Source organism: Pholis gunnellus (genome assembly GCF_910591455.1).
Source record: "Pholis gunnellus genome assembly, chromosome: 11".
Classification (NCBI taxonomy): domain Eukaryota; kingdom Metazoa; phylum Chordata; class Actinopteri; order Perciformes; family Pholidae; genus Pholis; species Pholis gunnellus.
Genome location: NC_136538.1, coordinates 11,286,398 through 11,310,913, shown reverse-complemented (window position 1 = coordinate 11,310,913; position 24,516 = coordinate 11,286,398). Strand labels below are relative to the sequence as shown.

Sequence of the window (24,516 nt, the reverse complement as noted above, 5' to 3'; positions counted from 1 at the left end):
AGCCCGGGGGCCAGCCACCGAACGCTCACATATCACACGCTTCTGTCAGCTCAGTGTTACATTTCATAATCTCTTCCTGTCTTCTGCCACCTGGTTACATAAGTAGAAGGGAGCTAGTCCAGGATTTCTTACATAAGACCAGACTATTCATACATATGTTAAGCTATTTTCTTTTTATATACTTATTGTTCCCCTGCAGATGAAGGTGTCACTACAAGCGAGGTTTATGGAAGGACACGGGCTTAGTCATGTTCTTTACAATTGATCGGATGCAAACAAATACCTTGTAGAGCGCTGACATCGAAGCAGAGGCCACGACCAAAGTAATGCCGATGACTGAATGGCTGTGGAATCCATCAGCATAGGTCATCATCACAATTCCTGCTATGGCTAAGATAGCAGCTACTATCTGTAGAGAGAGAGAGAACGAGAGAGAGAAGGAGGAACGTGAGCGAGTGACGGAGGGACGACACGCTGCTCGCAGTGTGGCGATAAAGACGCGCGAAACCTTTACCGCTGTGTTGGGACACAGCAGGCACACATGGCACATTGTCTGTCACTGCAGAAGCATCACAGGACGAGGCTTGTAATGTTATAATTAATATGTGCATTTTGTTTCATAGGCAGCAGACTGCTCATTTGCTATTTACCTTTTCTCACACAGGCAGACGCACGCACATGTATGAACAGATGAGCTACATTTACTTTAGAACTGTACAATTTTAAGGTATTTATACCATACTTCAGTATCTCCATTTTATGCTACTTTATTCTTTAATATTGTACTTTTTACTTCACTACATTTATTTATTGAGTTACTTTACAAATAGAAAATGTACAGAAAGAAATATACAACATACAGTACATTGTTAAATATGTAATGGTTCCCAAGTTTTTGTTTATGGCCCCTTAAAAAAAGATATTGTCGATATACTATGAACAGTTTTTTTTGTCTTTCCTCTCCTGTTAAATCATCTGATGACAGCTCAGATTTTTCTGAGGTAATACGTAATATATATGTAATATATTATATCAGTCACAGGTCTAATATTCTGCAAAACCAGTACTTTTAGTACTTTAACTTTGTACTTTCACTTAAGCATGATTTAAAATGCACAACAAGTACTTGTAATGGAGTATTTCTACATTTAAAGTATTGGTACTTCTACTTAAGTAAAGGATGTGAGTACATCTTCCACCACTGTACTCGCTCTCAAATGAAACTTATTCCCAGATTCACAGCACAAGTGCTTCCAGCATAGCACAGGCAGCTTCTACAACGTCGGCTCGATTGTCTGACATTGATTTCCGTTACACTGCCATCATGTTTACAAACCAAATAGCCCCCTCCATCCACCACGTTTCACACCCACTCCCCACTCCCTGCGATCACAGCTTCAAAACACCACCAAACCATCTGTTCCGTCCCGCTCTCAATCAGCCTTCAATAATTCTGAACCAAAATCTTTCCTCCATACTTTATTCCCCTTCCAGAATTCGTCTTTGCTATTTGTTTGAGCACATGTGTGTTCGGCTGAAGAATAGCGGAAGGGACATGCTGCAGTCCGGCTGAGTGGATTCATGCTCTGCATTAAAAGAGGTGTCGGGAAGATAAATGAGCCGTGCGTTTTTTGCTTGGCCAGAGCCCTTGGGCACCTTTTGGCAAAATGGCTCTTTCTGCACTGCAGGCTGTCTGTCAGTCACAGCTACACCTTTCTTCAAGTATTTCTTGTGATGGACTGTTTGCTAACAAGGTCAGCGACCCTGCTGTGTTGGTGATTTAGTTGTTTTTTTTAGATGTTTCAGCACAATCTGGGTGTCCGAGGAGGAAAAGGGTCACGACACCTGCACGTTGCTCATGTGAGGTGGATTAGGCTGAACTCCCCTTTACAACTGATAAATCCAAATGCAAGTCACACCCCAGCCGAAGGGCTCTTCATTTAATTGAAGGACCATCTAACCCGTCCATTCTGACTTTGCCACCAAACTGAGCCATCTTATTATGAGCACAAATCCCTGAAACAACCCATATCATCCTGTTTAACAAGGATGATGTAGCATCCCCCAGCTTTCTCTCTCCCCTCCTTCACTTTCACGACAAACTCGTCCAAGATCCCCTGCATTGCTGCAGACATCCAAACACTGCAATCCCCGCCACCGAGAGAGAGAGAGAGAGAGAGAGAGAGAAGCTGGGGGTGTGAAAGATACAGAAGCAGGATTATTACAGTATTTGTCTCCTACTGAAGTCTTTCATTGCAGATAATGGGGGTGGGGAGTTGGGGCATGCACTAGGGATGAAATGGGGTGGTTGTGAGTGTGTGAAAGAAAAAAAAAGGGGGGAAAGCCATTCTGCAGAGTGCAGGACGGCTGCAGATATGAAAGCCTGTGAGGGGTGGAGGGGGGGAGGGAGAGCGGGAGATACCTCGATTCACAGAGCTAAGCCCTCACTCCCCTGCTTGTCTCTCTTCATCTGGATGAAATCAGTGACAAACAGACGCCCACCAGGAGGCACATTTGAATGACACAGTGATCACTGGAGGGAAATCACGCTGGCGCACAGGTAACATGCTCTCCACTAGACCGTGCTTGTGTGAGCAGCTCACACATTCAGTGGCAAATTCAGTCAGAGCAACAGTAAAAGCACTACATTATTTTCACTCCTTTTTTGAGTTAAACAGGGTGGTTTTTTTTTTGTCATTATGAGTGATTTCTAGTGCGGAATAGAGGCGATACAGATACACCAATTTAAACACAGTGCTTAGAGGAAGAATTTGATTTGTTTCTCTCAACCGAAAGCAGAGACAAGAGAGAGACAGTAAGAAGAAGCACAAAGGTAAGCGAAGGTCATCTGTTATACAACGTACAGCAAGCCTTCGCCTGAAAAATTGATGAGCCATTGACCAATATTTGCTTATCGCAGATAAAACGCATATAGAAATAGAACCACAGACGTGTTAACGTATGTGAAAATATTCAGCATTTCTGTCTTTGTCCTTTGTGTTGATGGTCTTGAGGCCTCCAAGAGGTCACAAGATAAACCTGAGAGGTGGCTACGTGATTTACAGGACAGGAAAGAACTTAAACTTAAACACCTGCTACACAAAGCTACAGTATATATTTTCTGACTTTTCTCTAGTCTTGGCTTGGTTCTTGTGAAAAACATCATACTTTTTACTTTTTAGAACTATGAAGATGATCATATTGAGTCAGTGTGGGAGGGGAAAAATCCAAATTTGGTGGAACAACTCATTAATCAGACTTTCATGATTTTTTTTTACTCACTTTTAATATAGATATTGGAATCTGCCTCAAAAGTGCAGCTCGAATCTTATCTGAATTTAGTCAGTTTGAGACTAAAATGAGCATGATCAAAGCACTCAATGAAAAGATAATATCAGTCCATATTGTAGTTTCCAAGAACTACAAGCTACTCTGATAATACGCAACCTTATACAGGCAGACGTAATAGCATGGACACAAGCGTTGCAAAATGTCATTTATGGGAATTTTGCACATTATTATTTTATATGAAATTGTAGCAATTACATTATGCAAATATATTTCTTTTATTGAATGTTTTTTTATTATGTCGTACAAGTGAAAGTTGCCCAAGGTGAGTGAGCAGCCTGGAGGGTAAATCATTGTTTTACTATCCACTTCCCTTTTGGGGACCTGTGCTTGACTCAGACTCGTCTTTAAAGATGCAGCGGGGAAAACATTTCCTCTCAGGAAGTGAAAAACCTCTTTCTCATACACACACACACACAGGCAGATGTACTCACCCTGACCCCCATGAAGCGGTCTCTAAGTACAATCCAGGACAGCAGGAAGACGAAGGCCTTGTTACAACAGAAGAGCGCCGACACGTCTGTTGTGTTGATCTTCCTGAGGGCCTGCAGGTACAGGTAGTTGGTGAGGATCCACAGCAGGCCAAAGGGAGCTACCTTGGTGAAAAACACCTTGGGTGTGAGCCCGTCGTCCCCGAAAAACCTACAGCACTCCCTGTGCAGAGACATGATGCAGAGCAGCGTCGGAATATTGAAAAATGGGGAACAACTAATTTAAGAGTTGATAAATGTTATTTCGATCTGGGACTTTATTCAATATTTATGAACACAAACAGCTCTGTCTGAACAAATGATACCAGAGAGACCAGAGACTCTAATCAGTGATGAAGTAATCCTCGTTTTAACATCTAAATATTGAACATTGCTCCACAGTGCCTTTGGGACCAAGAGAAATTAGTAAATATTTACCAACACAATTGAATCTGCCACAAGGCAATCAAGTTAAATATTTCTGAGCTTGTTTATTTCATCCTCAGGTTTTTACAGTAATAGGATTTATCTTTTAATATATTATAATACTTATGCAAATGTTGCATATGCGCATTCTAACTAGATATGCTGTGGAAGCAGAACTGTAACCTGTATCTTGAAGAAGCGATGTAACTGGTCATATACTGTTGATAAGATGATTCCTGTCTAGAAGAGTGTTTAACTACACAGAAGCTGTAGGTTTTCAAGTGTGTGAAATGAAAAGTATCGGTATCAAAATACTTGAAAGTGATCCTGTCGACTCTGTTGTTTTGAAATGTTTTCATCAGTAAGACTTTAAGTTGCGTCACTCTGCTGTGATGCCAAGAACCCCCCCGTCATAATGTAACATTTATGCATTTTTGCGCTCTGTGCCAAAGTAGCACACAGCGTTTTGACTGTGCTCCTGAGTTTCACCGTTTACTCTGAAAGCTGCTGGCCCTAGGAAAGTGATGAAGCAGCAATAGCTGATGGAGTGGCGGGTAGCACATTTGTAAGAGTGCTTGCCGGATGCTGAGGAGCAGCACTATTACGAACCAACTCCAGAGGGCTGAGTCAGCACTACACACTCCCTTTATAAACACACGGATTCGGTGACAATCACATTAAAGTCTATCATCATTTCATTACAGACACTGGATACGCCGCCTTCAAATCCACCCCAACCGACAGTTTGTGGTTTGTTTCTGCTCTGCCCGTAATCTGCATTGATTTTTTAGAAAGACTCCCAGCTCTACTGTGCTGAGGAAGGTGTCGAGGAAGCTGATTTGAAACCAGCTAGCAGCTCATGAAGTCAACACACACTTTAAACACACTGCATTTTCAAATCTAACTATTTCAGAGCAGCATGTCGGACTCTGGCTCTTCAGGAATAGAAGTGATGTCATGTCTTTGCCTTTACTCTGGTCTCCGTTTTATGTAAAGAGACAGGACAACTATTACAAATGTCAACTCTTGCTCTCTATTTCTCATTGTCTAAGATTCACCAGCAGGTGCAATTTGAATAAACACAAAGGAAACGGAAGCGCTTGGTATTTCGGAGCACATCAGCTCCGGGCCGAGGAGTGTGAGCCCCGGATCCTTGTGTAAAGCCCTCCAAGAGTCAGAGCTACATCACAGAAGTGCATCACAAGCACAGAGCCAATCCCCCCCCCCCCCCCCCCCCCCCCGGCTCACCCGCCCACCACACCTTCCAAATACTTCCACCCTCTTTCGCTCTTTGTGCCAAAGTAGCACAGCAGGTTGCAGCGATAAGACTTTTTTTCTAAAGATCCCGATGAATGGACTGTTTTCAAGTGTGAAAACGCCGCTAACACACTTAGGATTTCATACTTTCTGTTTGCTGCAGCAGCATAACGAGAGGTGGCATAGGAACCTGATACTCCAAATGAGGTAAATGGTGGGCTGGGTTGGAAATCAAATGTAAACAGGGAGTGATTGTGCATAAATAACCCGGCAGTGAGATCATCAATTATAAGATCTTGACCCCATGTTTGGGTACAGCGGCATTCACAGCAAGGCTTCCCACAAGTCTTTTCAACAATCTCCACAGAATGTGTCTGAGCATTTCAGCTGTATCTGTATAAAGAAGGCTAGTTAGACTTTTCGTCATCAACTTTCCAGAAAATGATTTCCAATGACTGGATTCTGGTCCACTGAGGCTGTTGCTGATATGAAAATTGCTTTATTTTGTAGTATGTGAAATTGTATGATAAAGTCGGTGCATCACCGGTGAGCGTTTCATAGAAAACAATTCCCTTTGACTGTGGTTGACTTCACTTTCACAGTTGATCATTTCCTCTTAGTCATTTCTGATGTAGCGGCAGAATAAATAGTTGTGTGTTGTGTGTATTTGGCTTGTAAGGCCTTAACAATAAGAAGAACATTTAGCAATACAACTTTGTTTTAATTGTGCACAGTGTTTTAGTGGTGGCTAAGATGCACTGTTAAGTAGACCCCTATGCAACGATGTTATATTTTCCCCCGAATAATGGTACATTGATGCATGGTCAGCATGACTACAATGCAACATTGTTCAGGATGCTGACATTCAGTTGTGCTGTTGCATTTGATTGCTGTTGATTCCAACCGAAATGAAATGTCTGTTTCGTTTTAGTATCCTCCAACTAAGGAACATGGCAAAAACCAGACCCTTACTTCAAGTTTTGGAAAAAGTCAGCCATGCTTTTATTACATCACGCCTCGACTACCGTAACACCTTGTTCACCTTATTAATCTTTACACCAACTGGTCCAGGAGCAGCGAGGCTTGTTGACAAAACCCAAACGTGTACTGCATACAAACACAGTTTCAACTACCCTCAACGGGCCCCCTATGAGTTTTAGGATTGATTTTGAAATTGTACTTTTTGACTTGCATGCAGTGAGAGTCTTCTTACCTGAATCTCTGTCTGGCCGTCTGCCTCTCTGGACTCTTGCACACATGGCCGATGTAGTAGAGCGGGAAGAAGAGGCAGTTCCAGGAGGTGGCGAACCAGGTGAGGGTGAAGGGGGCGTCGAACTGCTTAAAGGTGAGCTTGGCCAGCTGGGTGGACCCGGCCCAGGAGGAGCACACGCATATCACCATGGCGACCCCCCACAGGGCCTTCCGCACCTGCACGGTCGTCACTCTGATGCAGCAGTGGAGCTTCCGCTTGCTGGAGCCGGACTCCACTCCGGCCGTACCGCCAGCCGACTGTGCGTCTGCGGGGCCCACCACATTCTCCCTGGGGCGGTCTTCTCCTAAACATGAACACATACATGACAGATTGAACACGCTGACAGTTTGTTCTATGATCAGGAATGTTTTTTTTATATTTCTTCACAAGAGGGGATTTTGCTTTAGAGTTCAGAAGCTCATATAGTTTAGCGTTATACATACATTAGCATTCTACATACAGTGTAATCCTTCTTTTTTTTTATCTCTTGCATACAATCTGTCGTAAGAGCCTTTAGGAAACTCTTTTCTGTGTGAGAATGACTTCAGGTCACCCATGTCTTGCCAAGTTTGCCGGCTAAAGATAGCTTCTTTCACAGTTTAATTGAACTTGAAGGTAATCAATCAGACATCCGAGTTAAAAATGTGGTGATCAAGTGTGACAGGCTGCAGCCAAACAGAGGACAAAAGAGGGCAGATCTGATATCCAATCCAAGGAGACCTCTTCTCCACCTCGTGAGTTACAATGACGTGTGTGTGTGTGTGTGCGCGTGTGTGTGTGTGTGTCTACGCGTGTGCTTTTGTGTGTGCATGCCCCAGAGTGCCCAAAGGCACACACAGCACTGCTTAACTTTGCTATTGCTCCCGTCACAACCTGATAGCCTCCATACATCTTCAGTAATGTGTGAATTGAGGCAAAGTGTTGACGTGCTGTTTTCTGTTCCACTCACACCCACTCTGTGCGTCAAAGCTGACTCACTTACCTCGAGTCATTGGACTTACTTATGGATACTGTGTTTATTGTGTCCTCCAAACAATTCATTCATTTAACTGTATAATCCTGTGCCGAGGCACAGAAGCCAAGAAGCTCAAACACAACCTAACAACAGACGTATTATTCCTTCATACAGCAGATCGTCATTGTCTCAGCCTCCCTCTATATCTCACAATCACATTGTGTATAAACGATACTTCAACGTATCTTCGCTAAGACTGTAGCGAACATCCACGGAAGGATGACAAAGCTGAAATGTCAATGACACAATCTGAACTAATAAGCTCTCTCCAGAGACTGCTCTCTGGACCCTATAAGTCACTTAGTGGTTGAAATCTCAATGTACAATGTGCCTGGACGTACTCAGAGGTTGAGTCTACCATGTTTTATGGCTCTGACGCAACATGTACTTTAACTGCTATGTTATGCTGAGTTAACGTATATTTAGTAATAGGAAGAGTTCCTTCACATGGAGGTTCACAAGGAGGTTTTGGACCTCCTGTTGACCTCTCTCCATTTATGACTCCTTGTGATATAATCCACATCTGTGTGTAAATTAGTTCCTATTTTGGTCAATTTCAATTGATATGAATCATATATATTCATACTAATATTAATCATTTGGTAAGATCCTGCCTTATAGGTATTTTCATATATGAACCATTTGTGTTCCCATGTTTAATCCTTGTATTTTGTATATATATATATATATATATATATATATATATATATTGTATCTACCTCAGCTTGTCAAATTGGCTTTATTTGTAAACCTTTTACAATTTGACATTTATTTTATCTTAACCACAGCTCAAACTAATCCTATCCAATCATGTATTATGCATATAGGTACACATGTATACCTACATCTGTCTGTGTCCTGATAACAATCTCTTTCTATGTTGTTTAATTCATTCTGTATTTCATTGATCAGGTTTTATTCAGTGATCTATATCAACTGTTTGGTTCCTTTCCTGCAGCAGTCCCTGTAGACCTTGAGAAGAACTCCGTAGCAACCTTGAGATTAAGTTTTCCCTATTTATCTCAAAGTGGGTGGCGTCCGAAATTTAATTTTGTGTTAAATTGTGTTAATTAAACTAATGTAAACTAATGTCTTATGGCGTAAGCTGAGTACCATCATTCTTTTATACTAATGTATGGGTATATAAATAATAACTGAATTATTAATAATCATTACATATCTTGATATTAATTAATTAGTATTTATTAAATCTACCAGCAACAATGCTACAAGACTATAAATAATTGTATTTGTATTTAAGCCAAACAGAGCCTACAGCTATACTTTCACCGCAGAGAACAAAACTACAAATCACAACTATTTCAATCAGGGAAGTGAGGCGACCACACAGAAAACAGCCTCGTATATCAGCCCCGTTTCATAACGGCTGCATAACATGCACCGTGCGTCTTCTGTAGCTTCCCACCTTCCAACAAGTTAAAACAGAGGGATCTCCCTAATGGTGCTTCCAGAGATAATGATGTGCCGCAGGGAGTCTTTTGCCGATTCATCTTCACTGCTGACTGCAGAACGCACTTCAAAAAGATAACATGAATCTAACTTAAGTTGGGGTTTTACTGTGAAAGTTGTTATTGTATGGCATGAACAGGACACTGAACTCATATTATTTCAGCTGGCTGTTAGTTTATCATAAACCTAAGACTGATGAAACCGTCTGCCTTCATGTTAATGTGATCAGTCAAAGGGACACCTATCTTCTGATATAAGCAGCTTGCTACATATTTTACAGAGAAGATGTATCCATCACGCCCAATGAGACGACTCATTCTCCCTGGAAGAGCTGCTTGTGACCTTGCCAGGTGGCCACAGATTAACATCCCCGATGGCTATCGCCTCCCATGCTAATGCCCCGGCTTCCCCCGGGCTCTCTGCTAAATGCACAACAACAGATTTTTATTTCTGCTCATCTGCTGTGAAAATGTGATGCAATTAAGATGAAATTGTGCTGCATTATTTGGGGTATCCTGAACAACGCCTCCTGCTCCTGAGAAAAAGAAAAGCAATTGACAGCTCTTACATTGCTGCGGCAAATTTGGCAGCAATGAATTCAAGATCATTGTCTGTTCTTGCGACGAAATGATGATTCAGCAAGGACCCAAAAAAGAGCCAGACGCACATGGATGCCTATCAAAGTCTTGGGCACATGGGTGAGAATTAAGTTTCTCTATTCTGAGCTCCAAGCCTCTGTCTTGTTCTGAAGGTCATGTCTTGTTTACGCCGCCCAGTTTTTGTCCTTCCTGGGCCTCCGTCCCACATCCCGTGGCCCTGGCCGCTGCTCCATACTGCAGCATAGTTTAATCTTCCAAATGCAGTGATGGGCCAAGCCAATCAGCCCCCAGAGTGGCACTGGGGCCCAGCCAAGCATCTCCAGCGCTGGCCCATGTGAACACACTTAGTGATGTGTCATGACAACATTAAGGGTTCTGTCACACTTCAAATACGCTGTTACCATAATACTCCAAAGATAATACGTTATCAATGTTATTAAATGAAACACGGTTGCATAAATTATTAATTAAAGCTTCCATGATTTAATGCTGAGGCATCATTCGTTTGTTACCCAGTGACTCGATGGTAATGCACTTGTTTCTTGAGCCTGACGGTGACTAATGATGCTGTATCGACCTTGAAAGCCGTCGATGAACAATATGGAGCATTGCTGAACACATCAGTGTGAGAGAGCTGGGTCAGTAGAGAGGCTGTGTGAGATAGAAAGGCTCCTCCGCTAATGACATTTGAAGCCATTACTACCATAATTGAAACACCTGGAAAGAGTCTCCTTCTTTAACTGCTAAATGATTAACTGAAAGCTCTTAACCTTATCGGTTTGTAATCAAATGTCAACGGTCAAGGTCAGACATGACTGCGGTAAAAAGCAGGCACACGAAACCTTTGGTTTGTTTAAGTGTATTTGTTTTATATTATCTAATAATTAATCTCAGCATTTCACACACTAAAACAGATAAGGATTAGGTGTAATTGCAGATTACTGTATTAACTAAGATGCTCAATTCAACACGAAATTAAAATGTCTCTGCTCATTCAACACAATCTACGTCCAAATGTCCTTAACTGAACCAAACAGGCATCTGTGAAATCACTGGAGACAGGAAGAAAGTGTCTGGCATCCTTGTAGGTCCAGATTTGGATCCAATCTGACAGCTGTATAGACGTCTTCTACTCCTGAAATGCTTCCATCCCAACCACTCAGCCTACGAACACCATGGAATTCAATGTGCACAGGTAGAGGCGGTCTCAAGCAAAGAGAACGTGTTAAAAGAATGTTTTTATGATACTAGTGTTTTAGTACCCTGAGCACCTCGTACGGAGAGTATTTAATATACATTCTACTTCCAGTAGGGTCGAAGTACTGCGATTGGTGTTGAGATTTATCTGGACAGTTTTCCAGTTTTTTCCTCCCATCTCAGTGAATGCTTCCCTGCTTCCCTGCTTGCCGACCAGCCTCGTTCCCACTCACGCTCTCCTCCCTCCCCCTGCAGACTCTGCAGTGCAGATCTCTCCTGCTGATAGCTGCAAATCCCAAACGTGCCAGCGGAGCCCTGCCTGACTGCCTTTTCTCACCCTTCACAAAGCCTTTCTAGCCAGGCCAAGAAAGTCCAGCTATGTCTCTCTGTAGCTCCCTAAACAGGCCTCTCTCCCAACACCCCCCCCCCCCCCCCCCCCATGCTACAGAGCAGAGATGCTAGCAGGCAGCAGTGACGATAGCGCCACGAGAGCGTTGGTTCGCCGTGGTGGCCGTACAACTGTCGGGACTGCTTCTCTGGGACCTCAAGTTAGAGACACCGAAGTCAGAGAAGTTTGTCTGTTTGGCGACACCTCCGTGGGAGTAAGAGTGCACTGCAGTGCTCTGCCTCAGTGATTCAAGAGGGTAAACAGATCAATCACCGATACACACTTCAGAGGAACTCTTCTCCTTGTCTTGCTGTCTCTTGGGTCTCTGATGGTGATGAATATGGATTAACTGGTGCAACTTCCTCGTTCTGTCATGCTCATAATCAACCATTATTCCATGCTGTACATAACATCAACCATACGTTTATTTTTAGGTGTAATAATCTAGATTTTGAAAAATGAAAGAGCTTCTTTGCACAAATGTAGGGTATAAATGCAAAACGCCTGTTCATCTTTGGCTGTCACACAACATCAATCAGTGCATCAGTACTCTTAATAAAAATAACTCCTTCAATCCCATGTTGACCAACGCGGTTTGTCATTTCTGACATGTCAATGTCTGAGCCCTACTGTTTAAAAAGTAAGACCTTTTCTGGATATTTAAAGCAAGCTATAAACTACAAATGTCACACTACAGAAGGATGGGACTTTTATCCTGTCAGGTCAGACAGACAGGCTGAAGACAGACAGGCAGCAGTCACTGTCTTTGTAATGTCTAAGTCTGACAGACAGTGGGAGTCTGTGATACTTGGCTGTGACAGCTTGGTCAGGCCAAGCTGACAGTCAGAGGCCTTTCAACTCACCAGAGCAGGCTCATCTGACAAGACTGTCTCGCTCAATAACACAACAGAGAGTCAGGCCGCAAACACACCCCCGCTGCGTCAACCAGCTGATAGGTGGGACCACATGGGCTGAGGGGACAAAGGCCCAGGAGGGCAGACAAGGGCGGGCCGACTGTTACTGATCCCACTCTCCCTAATTCACGACCGGTTTCTCCTTCAACCTCAGAGGACGACGGAGCAACTTCCTTTACCGAGTTGCAAACTTGTTGTTTGTCACTGCCCTGACCTGCCCAGCTGGTTCAACAGATGCTCGCGATACGGGTCAATGCTGCGGCCCTCCGATGCCTCATTGGCTAGTGACACGACAAAACACTGGTTGGAAGCAGGCCAGCGTGTGTTTGTGTGTGTGTCCATGCACTGTGTGTTACAGCAGAGCAATAGTAATTACTCACTTTTGGTAGCGGGTGCACTGCCCAAGAGTACGTCCCACAGTCCTGAAGCGTTCCTCCCTCCCTCCATCTTGCAGTCCGTTACAATAGTGACTGTAGCGTGATGGGCCTGCAGTTTAACAGACTGGCAAGAGTCCCGGCACTTTCCGACACAAATCAATATTTAAAAGATTTGGCCACAGCGTCCCTGTTGAAGTAATGGATAGACAACCACCGCAGGTGTACACTCTGAGTGTCTGCACAAACAGCGGTTTTACTCCCTTCCTGCAGCCCGAGGCCACTGATAACACATGAACTCCATCAGACTTACATGATGCTTTCTTTGGACTTCACTATTTCCAGATACATTTCAACCTTCCCATTACATCGCTGCCGTAAAATGACCCTTACAGTTGACTGATACGTTTTTTTTTTTTTTTTTTTTTAAATGGGACCAAAAGAAAAGGTTTGTCCAACAAGATTTAGATGGAGTGAACTGCCAACTACGACGTTTTTGATGAAGGAAACACACAGCACGCATTTTTACTGACAATTACAAGAAACAGCTGTAGGGATGGTGTATATATTTTGTTATTTCAGGTTTGTAATAATTAGCCCTATAGATCCACCACAAGTACCATCTGGTCTACTGGATGCATTAAATATTTAAAGAGGATAGGCAGCCGTCCTGCATCCTAAAAAAAAATCTTTCGGATCAACTCCCTCAATTCTGGATTAGAGTTTAGAGCTTCCCTTTTACACATTTTGCCAGAGGATTTTGCTCAAAGATGAAACACTGCAACACTGTTGCAGAAGGCACTTTCTTGTATGAAATACAAATGAGATACATGCGGCAAGGAAGTCGTGGCAGCAAACCTCAAATGAACTTATACGATGAATTGATTTTAGCACATAACATCAATCCATCTGCTCAGCTAAATCTCATTCATTACAATGAAACTGGTGGCTTTCTCTGCACACACACACACACACACACACACACACTCTGCATTACATAAACCAGAGCAAAAGCTTGGCCTCACAACAAAATAAAAGCCCTGTCACAGTGTATTCATTGCACACCTATCAAGCAAGAAAGCCCTGTTTCACTTGCTTTCAAAATGATTTTAAAAGCATTACTCCTCCGACTACCCTCAAAGTCAACTCCAATTACATCCGGAGGATTAAAGTGAGACGTCACATTTTAAGGAGCTTCAACAGGAAATCTTCAAAATTCACAGCTGCTTCTGGGGATCTTTTAACACCACTGATGCAGGTTAAACACATATGTACGTGTGTTTGACCTTTGTTTTCATCTCCATACTGGGGGTTTTGCTGTTCACACAGGCCTGAATGTAAATTTACATACAAATAGGACGCATGCAAACGAGATTGAGATGCAAGTTTCTATTTATGTCCTTTGTGAGTACGCTTGAAGGAAACATGTCGTGTTATTTTTGATTTTGTGCTCTTCCCCCTCAAATTTACAAAATCATTCATGTCTTAAAGTGGTAATCTCCCTCGCCCAGTGGTGAATGCTGCTGCTCTTTTACTAAATGCACATATTTTATTAAGAGGACTATGAATCATGCACTGTGCACTAACAGCGGGGCAGACAGGACAAATGGACTGACTTTACATCCATCACTTCAAGCAATATCCACACAAAGCAACGAGTCTCATAGTAAACATTGCTACACATCTTTAAAATCTTTAAGCACACAGAATAAAGCGAACTGCTTGACTGTCCAGAATAACATGATAATCCATCTTACTGGGAAACAGTGAAGATCCAATTTGATGCTAAATGAGTTCATTATCTGCACATTTCATCCTCTACTTCTGAGTGTGAACCGTCATAATTTGCTATCAATCGATTGATGTGTGGTCAAGTTGCATGGGGCCCTGGAGAGAAGTTCAGCTCGCTCATAACAGAAGCTTGTAAAATATGACTAGCTTCCTCGGGGACGTATGCAATCAGTTTTCAAAGACGCCTGCTCTGTTTCCAAGCGTGTAATGAAATTAAAGAGATTAAAGGGATTTTTATGAACTTCCCTGCCTATGACGACACAACACAGATATTCCCCAAAGACATCATCACCAGAAACATGTTTAAAGAGAAGTCAATAGGTGTCAACCATGGACCGAGCACACACAAGAAGAGATAAATACTGCGGATGAAGACAGTGAATCTTTGGTCACAAAACAAAAGCATTAAGGGAACACAGGACGATTCTGGGACGTGCTCAAAATTCCACCACTAAGTCTGATGTCCAAATTGATTGGCGGCGGTTCCACCTTTCCCTCAAAGCGCAAAGCATGGCTGCATCTGACTGGATAGTTCCAGAAGAGACGTTACGAATGTAGAAACAAAAATACAATTCCATGTTCAAATCAGAAAGAAAAAAAAACACCCCACCAGATTAGACTTCTGAATTTGGTTTTGCAGCTGACTATGTCGCAACATTTCCTCAATCTTGCTGTTTCAAAACATCGGCACACTAATACTCTGTGCCACTGTGGATGTTAACTGGACACAAATAAAAGAAGAAAACAGAGAGACGACTGAAGATTGACGCTGGAAAATGTAACTCTTTGACAGTTGTGCGCAGGTTATTAGTGATGGGAACAGAGGTTTTGGAGCCATGGTTACATAAACAGCGGAGTCTCTAAAAATCTGTGTGTTCATCCGCTGTGGCCCCCCTGCGATTCCCTCCTCCTTCAAAGCAGCTGCTGAAATGGGGAGCCGTACATTCACATCACAAACCCTACAGCTTTGACTCCCTTCAACGATTTACAATACTGTATCAACCACAACACACACGTTTACAATCCTTTCTCTATCCTCAGCATAGCTCTTGTTAATTCTTAATATAGAAGCTTAAATAACAGCCTGCCATCGCAGCTATTCTGAAAGTAAAATATTTTGAGCTGACATATGCACTGATAAGCTTAAGCATCATTGGTTACCCAGCAGCAGTGATTATTCTGAGGTTATCCAGAATGCCGTAAAGTGAGTGAATATGCAACACAGTTTTAACAGCTAGCATATGGTTGGTTAATTCCATTTCTGCAGTGTCCATATGAAACTGCGGAAAGATTCCTCATCAACATTCTAGCAGCTGGTCGAGTGATAAATTATGAATAATTAATGTATATCATATATTTTCACATTAATAAAAGTGTTGTGAACTCTCAAACAATAGGTAGAGTTAAGCTTCACTGACAAGTCTTAGTCAGCAAGATCTGGGTAAGTTTGGACTCCCCAAACTACTGCAGCAGAGCAGAAGTACTGTTTTTGTCTTCAGAATTCACTTTTGTATTAAATATGATTTGAAAACAGCTTTTTTTCAGTAGCTACACTGACATTTAGGCAAATTACCTCTTCTTGCTGTGGTGTCACAAGTTGACAGGTTGCCAACAGTGTTTATTCAAGCACTACTTTACTGCACTGCACAAAGTACAGCTGCGTGCAGTGTAACATTTAGCTGATCAAACCAAATCATTGTTATTTGTAAGTCATCACAACCTCTTGACTACTTTCTTGCACCATGACATGTGTATGTGTGTTTTAATCCTACAAACATGTATAACATAATAAAAGTTATAGAGACAAGAATATGCAAATAATTGATCAATTCATTTGAATCCTTTTTTTCCTGAAGTTGCCTGAGATATGGATTACTTCAGATGCAAAGCGCTGAAATCAGCAGCCAATCCAGTGTTGACTCTGTGCTTATGCCAAACACTGAGACATTCACTAGTCCTCTGTGCTGAGGGGTGGATTAAAGAATGCACAACATGCTTCTTTGCACAAGAATGAGGCAGAGGACATCGCTGTAATGAATGACACTATGCATGTTCATGATGTCAAGACAGGTGATTCAGCAACACACACATACACACACACACACTGAGTCAGAGAGGAGTTGTGCCTTAATGATGTCAGCGAGAAATGTTGTAAAGGTGCTCCTGCAGATCAGAGGGACTCTCAGACAAGGCGGGGGAAGACCTAATGTAAGACTGATAATGAAGCCACTAAAGGCAGACTGAAGACCAGGTTACAGGGGCCATTAACATGTGTACTGGTGGTTCATGTGTCATCTGCTCTGACATGATGTTCTGGTATTTCAGCTGTGAGTCTTGCAGCCAGTGGTGGGTGGAGGGTGGAGAGTGTGAGGGGGAATCCCTGCTGCAATAACAACTTAAGATCCTCCCTATGGACCAGTAAATTTAGCACAGTGTTCATCAGCCCGGCATGATTCGTCGCCCCCCCCCCCCCCCCCCCACCCCAAAAAAAAACAAAATTTGAAAAACATCGATGCGTCAATGACACAGTAATTCGGACAATGCAGGTCTATTTCAGGCTACATTTTGGGGGTTTTCATAACATCACGCGATGAAGGAAAATCATAAATAAATAATGTGATTAATGATGTGATGGATTTGACGACTTATATGCAGAGAATTGATTAGGATGCTGTCCGATGTCAAATTGTTTGCAGAGCTTTTGCATCGTAGGTTTAACGGTAAGTTGCGCGCTTGATTGATTCCCCGTGTTGTTGTTTTTTATTATCTCGCTCGCAGTAAGATTTTCTAAAGTTGACCCGTGTCTTAAATTAGACAGGAGGGGTAAGCCTTCACAGGAAAATATTCCGGCAGGAATCCTCTCTCCGTCAAATCAACAGAAGGACGCTTCTAAATTTAGAGTATTCTGTGAAAAGACATTACAGGCTGCATAACAGACAACACACACACACACCAGCCCCACACACGCACCAGCCCCGGGTTTGCGGGGTTGCAGATGTTCTAAATGATATGAACTCTCCCTACCTTCCACTTTGGTGAGGGTGAGCACCGGACTGTTGCAGGCGGACAGCGGGGCAACCCTGGCGGAGTGTTTCTTCATGACGATGAGCTCGGATGGGCTGAGCTCTAAACCGCTTCGACTACATCCCTGAAGCTGATTTGGTGCAGACACCAGACCACTTGGTGGGACCCTTGATGTGCCTAGAGCCGGTCTCCTGCTCTCTGTCCCCCCGCATCCATCCAACTCCCCTCTTGATGATGTTTTTTTTTGTTTTTGCCCTACCTCTGTCGTATCCCCCCACCCCCCTTCCTCCACTTGCCTTCCCCTCCTCAAATCTGCTGTATTCAGTGCGTCCTGGCTGGTCTCTCCTCACGTACAGTTTGGCAATTGCTGCAATTCGCCAACGTCACACATCCATCAGTCCCCCTTACAGCATCACCACCACCTCCCACCATACCCCTGCGGCCCGAGGCAGGTGTGCCCGGCTGTCCGAGCCCCCGTGGCTGTGGTCCCGCCTGGGCAGCGTGCAGGCATACAGACTCTGTGCCAGATAGATGGAAGCAATGCAGTACAGTGCGTGTTTGTGTGGGGCGGTAGAGGTAGTTAAATAAATTATTATGAAACGAACTAATCCTTTATGTTATCAAGGTACCGTGTGGAATCTCCAAATGTAACACTAACTGAGGGTCCCTAGTTTTTTTTTTATGCTTATGAATTTTGGTTTATGGCTTTTTTTTTTTACACCCAGCTGAACAGAACAGCTTTTATTTTTGTTTTTTTTAAACACTACATTTGTGAACATTTAGTAGAATATTTTGTTTCCCCCATTCCCACTCATTCACGTTAACCGGAAGATTTGCAGCGCGGTTCGCGAGCAGGACGTGGAGGTCCGCTATTTCAATCGAGCTCCTTTCCTCCGATTGATTTGCAAAAATGTCGAGAAACAGTACAAAACAGTTGTTGTAGTCGAGCAGTTATCAGATGATGGTGAAACGGTTCCCCTGCACAAGCCACAATTAAGCTTCGGTGAGTTAACGAAAGTTTCACGGTTGTATTTTTGCTAGATTTGGAGACGTCACCTGTTCGTTGGGTTCGCAACAAAGTTATGTCCACATGAAGCCATTCTAGCATTTTAAAGTGGTTTGAGAATGTCAAGAGTCGAAAGGGAAATGTGTATGTTTAAAGTGTACGTTTCTTAGAAATATGCACCATGTTACTAAAAGAGAAAAAAAACGTGGATTTCTTCTAATTTGTAGTTCTTATGTTTTACTAATAGTTATAAGTGTGTGTGTGTCAAAATGCTTGTGTTTACTCAATTGGTGAAACTGTTTGCACAGAAAACCTACAACTTTGCTTTACTGACAGTAATTTTTGTAGTTAATGTTTAATGTGTACGATATTATTGTTTACTCAGTATTGGCTAAGGTGAATTATACTTTTCTGTCTGATATTTGTATTAGTATATTTTCTAATAACTTAAATTCTAATATTTGAAAATTGTTTAATTTAAACTAGAGTGTAACTATTATTATTTTCAATATGTTTTTATAAGTTTTTGCATTCAGTCAGGGCATACTTTAATGATGTTATATTATTGAGTATGATATTGTACAACATAAGAGAAACATTCATGATATCAAGCAGAATAATCAACGTGTGGTTTACGGAGTTAAAAGACAAGCTTCTAAAAATGTCTTCAAGGTCAAGTCAAACTTAATTAGCCCACCAGGGTAAATTTGGTTGCAGTCAGGTATACAATTACATTCTTTATGAAAACAACAATGCAACAATCTTTACAAATCACTGGAGCAAACACTATAAAGGCGAGATCACTTCAAATGAAGTGCAAAAAACGTCTGAATGCAGAATGCATTACGTGCTTAGGTGCCGAGATCACATGTGTACATTCAGGCTACTAATTGGTGTGCAAACAACAGATACACTGTATTTTGTTGTCCTCTGAGCAGGAACTGTGTATCCACAGCCTGAAGGTAGTAGCTCGACCTCAGGGCAGTCCAATATGTCCTTGGCCGTCCTTAGGTCCTGCCACAGCTGACTTAGCCCAATAACTTTGCTGGCCACTTTGACAAGCTGGCCAAGCCAATAGCCAAATTCAGGTTCCCAAAGCACACCCACAATACAGAAAGCAGACTCAATCAAATTCTTCTGTTGAACAGAGTCAACATTGTAGTGCACACATTGAAATAGTTAATTTTTCTCAAGGAGTACAGGCGTTGTTGAACTTTGAACTTTGGTTTGGCTTCAAACACAGTACCGAAAACTTGTGATTTCCCACCAAGTCAATTTTATTCCTCTCAATATCTGTCAGTTTTGGGTCGGGTGCCGACTTCCTAAAATCAATGATCATGTACTTGGTTTTTGACACGTCGACTACTGGCGCATGACCTTGTTCATCTCCTCCAGGAGGCTTGATATAACAGAATCATCGGCTTTATAATGTGTCTGGTCGGCTATTTACTTTGACAGCTGTTTGTGCAAATAATATAAAGGAGGGCAGACAGGAGACATCCTTGAGTGAACCAGCGGAAGAGTGAAGCTTGTTACAAAGGACACCAGGTGTCCTTTGTAACAAGCTTCACTCTTCCACACATTCGGACTGATCTGTCAAAAAGTCTAGAATCCATCCAGTGACGTTATCGGGTCAAGATTAAAATCGAAAAGAAGTTTCTCTGCAAGCAGATATAGTTGGATAGTATTAAAATCAGAGGTGAGATCTACAAACAGAAGCCTGGCAAGGTGAAGATACAGGAAGTCCATTAAGGTCAGGGTGGCAGGGTTGTTTTTTGCTACACATGACAATATATGTAATCTTCTAAATTCTTTAAAAAATGCATTAATCTAGCAAATGAATAACCCTATTTGAGGATTAAATGTTTCAAATGTTTCTATTTCTTTTCCTGGTTGGGTGTTTTGTTTTTAACAAAGAGGATATGGACATTAAATGCAGATTTGAAATGGGATTTATAATACAAAAAAAAAAGTTGAATTGAGTGAAGGTAGGCAGGGAGATAAAAAAGAAAAATGCAACTTCAAATTTAAGTCAACCCGTCCTGCTTTTTCTGTCAGGCTGTCCTATAACTCAAAATACACTTCTTCTATTGCTGTGCTTTACTTCACTACTGCCATGATCAGACCATACATTAGTACCTAAGCTGTTCAGAGTTTCCTGTCGGCTGTGGTTTGTTGAGTGATTGAGATCTAAGTCCCAGCTGACTGACTGACCTGAGTCACAGTCCTGATAGCTTTCACTTTCACATCACCCGTTACATGTTCTGTCTCTGACTTTGCCAAAGTCATCCCAGTCCCAATTGTACTGGTAAGTGTTGACGTTGGCAACATTTTCAGGCTCATTCATGAGGTTCTGAAAACATTGTTGAATCTTGCCTCTTGACTCTTGTCTGTCAGCTCTTTCTAACAACCGCAGAAATTGGTTTTGAAACCTGAAGTGACAATTTAAAGCTTCACATTGAGGTTCATAATACTTTTTAAACTGCAGAGCTGTCCAGCTCACTTTGTGGGAGAAGAAATTGGGCCTGAAATCCTCTCTCTATGTCTTTAACATGTCATTCTGCATGCCACTTGTGTTTTACACCTGAGGAGCCGTCGTACACAAACACATAATCCATCGGAGGATAGAAGACCGCTGTCGGTGTTGCAAATTGAATTGCTCAGTATTGATCTGCGAATGCCTGTGCTGTCTGACCCTACATCAATGTCTTTAAAGACATACATGTGAGCGTGTCTGTCTGCAGTGGTTCTGCATATATGTGTGTGTGTGTGTGTGTGTAAAAACAGCTGAATGCGAGCGTGCCTAAAGGAAGCTGCACTGAATAATTCACTGCTTAGACTCTACCTCACACTCAAGCCCTGCCTATCTAGGACAGGAAGCTCTGAAAAAGACTCTGCCCACACCCACTCTGGCGTCCCTCAGCAACCAAATCCACTGGATACGTTACTATTTTCCATTGCTTCCCACTCCTGTGTTTGGCTTTGAAAAGGGTAAATGTCAAGAACAGTGGATTTCAGCTAATTGATGAAGTGCAAGAGCTCACTTTGAACAAACTAAAAGAGCAAGAACTAAAAGTTTGATGGATAAACAGTACAAACACGTCACCTATATGAATCTTATTGTGTGTCTTGGTGAACATGTCACGTTTTTTTCTGTCTGTGTGTGTGTGTGTGTGTGTGTGTGTGTGTCCCATTTGGGCACGCCAGCTGTCACTTGAAACTAATGTCGTCAAATTTTCAGCTTATAATGGTAAGAAGATGCAGTTGGAGTGCGCATTGATAGAAAAGACAGGGGGGTGGAAATAGGTGGAGCGGGTGAGATCATTAAAAGATGCCAGTCAGTGACTCATAGACTTTTATCTGTGAACACGGAGGAGGATCAAACCAGTCCATGCTCTGAGACACCGCATGACAACTCTCTCTTTCTAACACGCGTACTGTATATGAATAGGGATAAGCGTGTGTGAGCAATAAAGAATTGTAAAAAGGTCGCCGCAGTGGCACAGCCTTTTCAATCCGTATTTCTACCCAGAGACTGGTGGAAGTAGATCCGAGAGGCAATAATTCTTCTATGCACAGAGGGATGTACTAGTGCGCTCCAAACAGAAGCTTTTCTTCAATGTTTATTCATGCTGAATAATGAGGGAGCTACATTAGCCGTTTTCCAGGTCAAACTGCACCAATCAGTGCTGCTATTATGTTCCTACTGATGGCCAAAATCAACCAAAATTAGAAATGGAGTACTGGAACATGAGGGGATTTGGCATTCGGAACAATGTTGCTGTTGGGTACCTATGGAGGAAAATTAGGCGGCTATATACAAAAGAGACAGATACATTATGAAAATGTTTCCTTGTAGCCAGCAAAAGGCTATAACAAGACATTTTGTATGAAGCTGATCCCCCAGGGAAACAGTAATGGCTTAGTATTGCTCAGGAAATGTTTTTTTAGGGCAATTTCACCTTTATTGGATGGCTGAGAAAGGCAGACTGGAAACCGGGAGAGACAGGGGTCTGACAAGGTGAACAAGGGTCACCACACCTGCTGGAATTGAACCGGTGACATTGCAGTTCGTGCTGTTACCATTCGGCTATCAGGACATTACTAAGGGAATTACTTTTGATAGAAATTGGGAATATGGATCTTTTATAGGAAGCAAGAAGCGTAAAACGAATATATAACTGTATATATGGAATAGTAGGAAATGAGTGTATCAAGTTCAAGTTACCACTATGTTGCTGTTACATGTTGTTGTTTCAAAATCTGAACAATTACTCACAAGCCATCCAATAGTTGTTGAGACATTTCACTCAAAACCTTGTGATGGCGCTAGAAGAAATGTCAGAGGATCACTAAAGCCAAAAGGATTCATCCTTTTTATCCTGTACACATTATTTTCTCAATCCATCTCAGATATTTTACTGGATCCGTGAAAACTTTAACCTGCTACGGTGCTAGACGGAAAGTTATGTTTAATGGATAACAATATTACAAAAAAAATAGACTGTTAGAATGTGCACTCTTGATTTAATTCTAACACCAACTTCGTCCGGGGATACAGCCTTGGTAGTTCCAGCTACCTGACACATTATTTTTTCATTCACATTCACAAATCAGCTGTTTGCTGTAAACGTACAGAGCAGGATGGAAAGGAGGACAATGAGGTAGTCTGAAATCGATTCTATTGATTAAGCATAAAAGTGCTTCAGCTGCAAATCGGACTGCACAAAGCACTTGAACGTGGAAGATGATTGACTTTGAATGCTAAAAGGTGTGTGTAAGAGTGAATGATTTATTGCAGTCTGATATAATTTAACCAATACTGCCAATGTGAGTAAACAGGCCCCCGCTTAATTTGTGTACAGCAGCTTTTTGGTACAGACTGCCGGCGCTGTAGCAGTTGCCTCTTTGCTTAAACATTAACATATCTGTTATTGGCATTTCATATGAAACAACTAATCCTGATTTAAGAGAAATCAATTCCTTGTCTAACACCAATAACAGCTACTCAATGTGATCCTTGCTCGGCTAATAAAGAAGCTTGGAGACACTTGCACTCCTGGCCAAGACATCACGAGAGCAGAACATGTCTGCCCATAAAGGAGGTGGTGTAATTCCTGGTATCATTTCTCTGGGAGTAACAAATATCAACGTATTTACCTTGAAACATTATGTTAAAATGCTGCTATGCTATTAGCCATGCTAGCAGTGTGGCTCCAGGGATGGCAATGTCGCTGAGTTTTTCAGCCCATTCATGTTCCCCAGAGGATGGAATCCACAGACTTTGATGATCCCCAGACTTTTCTTCTTGTACCACCATGATGGTGACTTTTACATTTTTTAGTGAAACGTCTAGACAAATATGGGATGGACTCATATACTGTATATAAGAGGTGGACTTGGTCACAGTGACGTTATCTATCGGTTTGTAGTCTACAGTTTTGAAGCCTTGAGTTTGGCATTTTGGCCATCGCCATCTTGGTTTTTGCAGGCAGAGGTGACTCAGGAAGATGGAGCTAAGTACAATTTAACGCTGAATAAGACCAAAGGTTACAATTAACTTCCATGAACTGAAAACTGTGAAAGGGTTAAAGTTGTAAGACAAAAACACAGACAACTCCCAGACCGGACAACACTGTAGCGATCTATCAATCACAAGGTAGCCACGCCCTAAAGCTTTATCGTCTATTTTACTCTCGATGGAACCTTGAGATTGAGACCATAAACTCATGTTTACATTGTTTACTGAGGGAATAAGTAAAGTGAGAAGTAGGGTCATTTTCGCATAGACCTCTATACAAGCTGACTTTTGCAATCAAAGGAGTTGCCCTCTGCTGTGAGGTGACTTTGGAAATACTCTGACTTTTCATCTAGTCACTAGATTCTAGTGCATCGATCTGGATACAAATGTTCCCTCATTTAGTTAAATATCTCTACATTTACCTTTTAGAATGGCATGAATAATTGTACAGACATGGACATATT

The 24,516-nt window shown here is 42.2% G+C and overlaps 1 protein-coding gene across 2 annotated transcripts in view; it reads right to left on the bottom strand.

Moving 5' to 3' along the window:
• Nucleotides 1-24,516, bottom strand: part of slc35f3b (solute carrier family 35 member F3b) — a gene marked incomplete at both ends in the record, with an annotated part of 44,233 nt that overhangs the window by 1,175 nt on the left and 18,542 nt on the right. Inside the window, 4 exons of one of the 2 annotated variants that reach the window (XM_079169304.1) lie at nt 284-409; nt 3,783-4,002; nt 6,715-7,057; nt 17,526-17,601. In XM_079169304.1, the coding sequence (XP_079025430.1) occupies nt 284-409; nt 3,783-4,002; nt 6,715-7,057; nt 17,526-17,601 (765 nt within the window). Of the gene's footprint in view, nt 1-283; nt 410-3,782; nt 4,003-6,714; nt 7,058-17,525; nt 17,602-24,516 lie in introns of those variants that run through there. The other variant, XM_079169303.1, reaches the window with a different exon arrangement.